Raw genomic sequence first — 6,982 nt, forward strand, 5'->3', positions numbered from 1 at the left:
CCAAATCAATCAATCATCATGCTGTCCTTTCAGGAGGGACAGGCAAGTTGGCCAGTTGAGACAAGGCAGTCCTGGAAGGAAAACCAGTTGGAGACTGAAGAAGACCTGAGACAGCACAGACTCACCTTCTACCAGGAGACAACTCCTGGTAGAAGGAGTTATCCTTCTATAAGCGAGATACAAGGCAATGGTTTAGGCCAAAACACCACATGAGACTACGTGCCCCATAAAACAAAATCTCCATAAAACACCCAGAGGTTTGTGATAAGCCAGTCGAGTGTGAAAAGGTTGAACGACCTGTGTTCGGTACACTGTGTACCTGCTCTGATTTGACCATTTGATCCCCGAACACGGTACGTTACGGAGCGGTGTAGAACTCACCGGTCTAGGTGGAGTTTCTGCGCTAAGAGTTGCCAGTCCTTGCCCTTGGCGTTGGCAGTGTCAAAGGTGGCGCAGATCCTCTGGCGGATGGACAGTGGGATTTTGAAGGCCTTGGGCCCCGTTTGGGACGTGACTGTGCAGTCTGTCTGCATAAAAAATGGAACCGGCTCTTTCTCACCCTGGCGGAGAGATCATACAAGAAAAAGACAACCATCAGATATGAATGGCTGCAGCTGCTGTAAGCATTTCAGAGAGGAACAGCAGGGCTGAGATCATTTTCGCAGCATGTTTAATGTTTTAAAGAGCCTCCATGCCGGCCATGAACCAGCACAACAAAGATGGGGGAAACCAAGTACGATTTACTGGGGTGTCTGAAACTGGTACATCTCAAGTTTTACCCAAATTAAATTGAAGAACTTTAAAAGGCTTGTTTAAACTTGAAATAGGAGACTGAAGTAGAAAAATCAGTTTAAGATTGGATTTTCCACAAATCACATTTATCTATGCGATTCTGGATTCGTTATGCTGTTTTGATCGTTTTCCAAACATTGCAGTTCAGATCAGAAAGTCACAACTCATTCATTTAATCTGTGTTTTTCACCACACACCATACAATTTGGCTTGACCTGCTGTCTTGATGTCCACACAGTGCAGCTCACAGGGAGCTGTGAGGACAGCAGGTCATAGTAAGAGATGAGTCAGAAAACTAATGATTGAAATAGTACGGACAATTTGCAGACAATTTTCTACATATTTTGTTGAATCAGGAAATACAAAACATTTTTCTGAAAAATGAAAACAGGTGATCCAACATAAAAAAAAAAAAAACTTGATATAATTGCTTACAAGTAACAAGTAATCAAATAAAGTTTAAAAGTAAATATATTACATTTATTAAGTTGTCATGTTAAAGGGGCTTTTGTTCAGTGCAGTGAACCCTCAGCTTTTCAGGGTTCAGGATTCAGGATTCACCTATTTGCAGGTTTTTCTTTGCAACTTCACTCCAAATTATTCATGGAAAATTTGCCTATTCAAGGATTTCTCTAAAATATTCAATAGGAAATGCAGCTGAACTGAAATGAAAGTTGAACTTCCTGGGTGCAACGCTACTTAACACAGCAGAAGACTGAAGACATCATCCGCTGTGGCAGCTCCACTCTGTGTGTTGATATTAAAGTAGATTTGATGTTTGAACTCTTAAATAGAGAGTCATTTTTTTGAGGGGAGACGTTGGGGGTCCGCTGTTAATCTAAACTTTCCCAGCATTTACAGACCCAATTGTTGTTTCTAAAATTCTTGTGAGGTGGATGTTGTTTAAGTGTTCCACTTTAAAAACAATACCAGTTGAAATAAAACATTAAAAGCCTAAAATGAACAGCGTGGAAAAAAAAAAAAAAAAAAAAACTCTGTAAAGGAAGTGGGAGTCAGCTGAATTCCCAGATGAACGGCTTTCTCTCGGTGTAAGCCGCTGGTTGAAAGTAAACCAGAACTTCATGGCTATGAAACATTTAGCAGGAACATCTAGTTTGCAGAAACACGGTCACATGAGACAAACAGATGGTAGCATTTTGTTTTCTTCTTAAATGTAACCTCTAGGGGGAAGAAGAAGAAGAAAGAGGAGGAGGAGGAAACTCTCCAACTAGAACAACAAGACTGCATTGCTGACTTGCCAGCAACTCTAGAAAGCAGTTTGACTTCTTCTTTTCCACGAGAAAACCCAACTTTTTCTTGCTGTGAAATGTATAAATCATGAGCTGGAAGTGGCTGGAAGCCAGGCGGATCCTGTGTTAGGCCTGTTTCTTTGTTGCTGCTTTGTTGGAATGTCCTCCTGACTCGGCCTGCGGTGAGATTAATGTGGATGGATGCGACGGACCTGGGATGTGTTGATGTGCGCCACCGGAGATACTGACAGGCGGAGGAGTCGTTACGGTCGCAGCAAGCGGCCGCTCCAGTCAGGCCGGCGGCGGGAAGGCGACGCTGTCAGAGACGTTGGTGCCTCGCCGGCGACAGTGGAACGTCACTCAGCTGCTGGAAGTTCAGCGAACGGACAGGTTCCCTCCCAGAGCCAGGACAGGCTCTCTGCTCAGTCTCAGAAACTAGATTTGAAACATATTTGGAACCTTGACCATTACAAAGTGTCAATAAAAGCTATGTTACACTTTATATGATTGTTGTCTTGTTTTTGTTTTATGGTGGCCGGAGGGCTGGTGGCATGGCAACCCTGCTTCTGTCAGACTGTAGCTACAATGTAGCTCACCACCATCAGTGGGCAAATGACTGGACATTGTTTAGAACTTTGAGTTGCTTAGACTAGATTATAACCTACAAATAAAGAGGAATTAATACAAATATTATTTCTTTAGACATCCGGATGTTGGGTTCAGTGTTTCCCCTACAGACTGGGCCTTGGAGAAGTACTTTAAAATGTCTAAATATTCAACAGAACATTCATAAGGGGAGAAGAAAAGTAGAAAATTCCAATTAAAGATGTTTTAAAACATCAAGTGTGCAGAAAATAAAACCAAAGATATGCATGAAGCTGCAGTGCTTACGCTGCTGACAGCGGTGTTCTGGAAGACTTTTCTGAGATGAATCTCAACATTTCTGAGTTTCTTTCTTCTACCTACATTGGCTCCGGTTCTGTCACAACATGCTGAAACTTTTATACGTATTTGTTGTGGTTAAAGTGGTTCCACCTGGTTACTAAAATGTCTCCCCCTGCTGGCAGTGGGAGGTATTGACATGTTGAGCAGTTCTTGTGGGTAAACTACGTTGCATTCCTCACATCGAGGGACTAAAAGCCAGTCACCATGTTTTCATGACTGGAGCTCTATTAATTATGCACACTCAAGGCGTCCTCTGCTTCCAGTTGGCTTTAATTGGACCTGACTGGATAATTACTCCCTCCAGCTGTTGATCTTCATGCACCAAACTTTCTAATATTTGCATAAGAGCGGTGGACAAAAACACACGTCCGTTTGTGTTTTTTTCTCTCTCGTTGTAACGGGGTGAAGGTTCTTGGACTGAGGTGAATGAGAACCGGGAAGTCTCGACGCGGCGCCTGTAAACCGCTGCTTTTACGGAGCTCGGCTAATCACCGGGGAGGAATTAAATCCAAGTGTAAACAGTAATTGTAAATAACATTTCTCCTGTGTATGGGTTTGCGTTTTATTACGGCGGCGTGCGGCCTGGAGGGAGGACGGGCCTCGACAGCCCGACCGCCGTCAAGGTGCTCTTGAGTGAGGAGGCGCAGCTCCTCACCGCTCCACTGGAGCTGCTCAGCCGCTGACGGTGGTGTGTGTGCGAGCGTGTGTGAATGCACAGAAGGCTATTTGCAGGAACACACGTCTCCCTGGGCAAATAAAGGTTACAAAACACACAGTTACCCTGTGTGTACGGTGGGGAGAACAGCGGAGGCTCCACATAAATCTGCGGAGAGAGGAAGGCGGGAGCGTCCAGGTCGCTCTATTAATACACACAGAGCATGCTCAGGAGAGCTGCCCCCCCTCCCTTCTCTCACCTCCACCACCTCATTCTCCTGGAAGGTTACACAAAGGTAGAGCGGGGAAGCGGCACTGCCTCACCTCGGCCACGGCCGTGTAGACCTGCAGGATCTGCTCGTGACCTTTGACCTGTCGCACGCTGATTTTGCAGGAGAGCTGGGTGGCGGCGGGGCTGTATCTCTCCAGCTGGAAGGCACAGTGCAGGGGCTGCTGGTTGCTGCACCACACTTGAGGGAAGGAGAATTCCTGAGAAACAAAAGCGGAGGGAACATTATCGTCATCAGCTCGAAAAGAAACAACAGGTCTGTTTCACGAGAAGCTCCGCCCACCCAGCGTCTGACATCCTATTGTGAGGAAATGACTGAAGACACACACAGGAAGTGGTTTTCATGATTTGGAAAAACAGAGAGCTTCAGAAGGAGAAAGGCCCAGCAGTTCTGGACATCCAGTGAACATTTTAACTGGAATATGTTGGACTTGAAAAATTGGATTTTGGGCCTATTTTTTTAAAATTTAGACTCTTTGATGTTTTTAGTTTGACGGGTTTTTAGTGTTCACAAAGGCCTACCACACACTTTTGATTTTTTTTTTTGTTTTTGTTGAAAAAATTGAAAACCAAGCATCAGTTTCCCTCCTTTTCACTGTTATGTGCTGATTTATCACATAAAACCCCAACAATAAACAGCGTAGTATCACGGCTAACCAGACTTGGTAGGATGAATAAAAAAAACATGTCAATCATGTTGATCTCAGTCACACCTAGACGCTGAAGGTGACGACCTTTGTGAGCACCAGGATCCATGCGGCCTGCTGCAGCTCTGCAGCTGATAATGCAGCAGCAGATCAGGAAGAACGGCTGCAGGCGTGGAAACCTGGGACGCTGCCTGACACTAAAAAGCCGGCTTGATCTACGACGACCGTTATTCTGCACCTGCTCCACGTAAAGCGGCTCGCTCGGTGCGCCTGACGTTTCCCGGGCGTCCGTAAATAAGGTGGCGGGTGATTCACTCTGTCTTCAGATCTTAAAGCAACAGAAACATACAGGGAGAAGAGGGGGAGTATCTGAGCTGCAACAAAAAGTACAACAGAGCATTCAACAGATCGCGCTCCTTCTACCTCGGTTCGCATCTTAATGCTCCTGCGGGCAAACCGAACGCGATTAATCACCTCTTGTGTTCACGCTCTCTGCAGGAGGGAAATAGAAAGACGAGTCTGACATTAGAAACACAAACTATTTGAAAGAACAGGAAGAATGAAACGAGTCAGAATGCTGTGCCCTCTTTGTTGACGAGCTAAAGCTGTGGTTGTGGGTCAACCCCCATTGAGGAGCAAAACAAGCTTTCTGACCAAAAACACCCAGAGCTTCAACCAATGACGTTTCATCGCGATTCTTTTGGGCTTGTTCCATTCCAAGATGCAGGGTGGATGGAGGATGTTACGTTTCTTCATACAGGATGTGTGTGAGCTGTCAGGACATTTAGCAAGTCAAGTTTATTAGCATAGAACGTTTTATCAACGAGTCAGTTCAAAGTGCTTTACACCATATAAACATAATACAGTACCCAATTATGAAACAAGCAAATAAATGATATAACAAAAGATCAGATTAATTTTGGCAAAAACTAATAAAAACACAAAATAGGCAGAAAATACAAAATAATATGAATAAAAACCTAAACAAATGAATCAATCAAGTGCAGACTCCCTTCCCTTTTTTTTGTTTAAAAAATGGATTCATCGCAGTTCATCTGATTAATCGTTTCTTCCCTAATAATATCAAACTATTGAAACCAAGGGAACAGCACCACACAGTAGAACAAACAGCATACGTAGGATTTATGTAGCGGACATAACGTAGTCCAGCTCTCTCAACCTAGAGTCCTGACAGGGACGGTCTCCTGCAACAGTTAGAGTCTCTCTGTGCCTCAGCACACCTGGCTTCAATACCAGCTCATTATCAGCGCTCCATAGAGCGTGACTCCATGCTAGTGAGGCAGTTTAGACATTTAATTCCACATTATAGGACAAAGGACCCATGTGAAGGTTGCAGGATGCCGGCCCTGGAGGACAGGAGTGTGACCACGGAGGGACCAGAGCGTGTTACTGTGCTGCAGAGGCCCAGAGAACGGCTCACAGGTTTAGAGTTCACTGGAATCTCCCGACTTCACTGATGGAAAAGTGAGAGCTGCTCACACTGTTTGACTCACGAGTGAGGAGCGCGGCGAAAACAACGTGCAGATGAGCCGTTTGCCTCCGGAGTGACACAGACGCCTCGTTGGTGGGCTACTTGCAGAGTTGTGGTCAAGACCACCTAACCCGAGACCAAGTCAAGACCAAGACCGAGGGAAGTCGAGACCAAGTCAAGACCAAGACCAGCGCCCCGCGCTACATGACACGATAAAATGTGAAATATGATCAAAATTACTTCTCAAATTGATCGGAAAGATGCATATTCCCATAAAAACACCTAGATATTAAATACTTAATAAAATTAATCAATATTAAAAGCAGAACAAACTCTTTGTTCTGCTTTGCTTCCATCTCTGTGCCATGATCTGCTGCAGTCTCGTGCCATTCCTAAAAAAGATAGCGCCTGGGGTATTGGTCCACGTTGCTCATGTCAGAAACCACCACTGTCTGCACCATTAAACATAGCAATTGAGGCAATGTCCTGACACTCAACTATGAACACTGACCAAGGAGCAACAAGCAAGAAGTAACCAACCACATGGCACTCACCGTGACTGTTCTCACCTTCTCTCCCGCTACATGAAGCCAGGTAGTCTGACACCATGGCAGACTACCATTACAGCTGCCACCTTGAACAAAAACAACCAAAGAGCGATGTGCATGCTCTGTGTGCTCTTTCGTTCTTGTGTTTTATTTGTTAATTAAAAAATATCAATGTACATGATTAAATAATCAGATCATCATACACTTTAACAGTTGCATGGCATCTTGACTAGGGCTGTAGTGATACAATAATCTCACAATACGATACGCGATATTCTGCTCATGATATGATATATATTGTGATATTCAGCAAACGATACAATTCAATACACCTTTGCGATTTTCTGAAAGATTTTAGAGGGACA

At 44.5% G+C, this 6,982-nt stretch overlaps 1 protein-coding gene across 1 annotated transcript in view; it reads right to left on the reverse strand.

Moving 5' to 3' along the window:
- LOC106936136 (netrin receptor UNC5D-like) overlaps window positions 1–6,982 on the reverse strand; it is a 60,144-nt gene that overhangs the window by 5,135 nt on the left and 48,027 nt on the right. Inside the window, exons 8-9 of the mRNA XM_015016963.1 lie at window positions 3,966–4,130; window positions 382–560 (exon numbers count right to left, since the gene is read on the reverse strand). Of these exons, the coding sequence (XP_014872449.1) occupies window positions 382–560; window positions 3,966–4,130 (344 nt within the window). The remainder of the gene's footprint in view (window positions 1–381; window positions 561–3,965; window positions 4,131–6,982) is intronic.

The sequence above is a fragment of the Poecilia latipinna genome, unplaced genomic scaffold (assembly GCF_001443285.1).
Source record: "Poecilia latipinna isolate Pla-1442-1.1 unplaced genomic scaffold, P_latipinna-1.0 Scaffold2084, whole genome shotgun sequence".
NCBI lineage: Eukaryota > Metazoa > Chordata > Actinopteri > Cyprinodontiformes > Poeciliidae > Poecilia > Poecilia latipinna.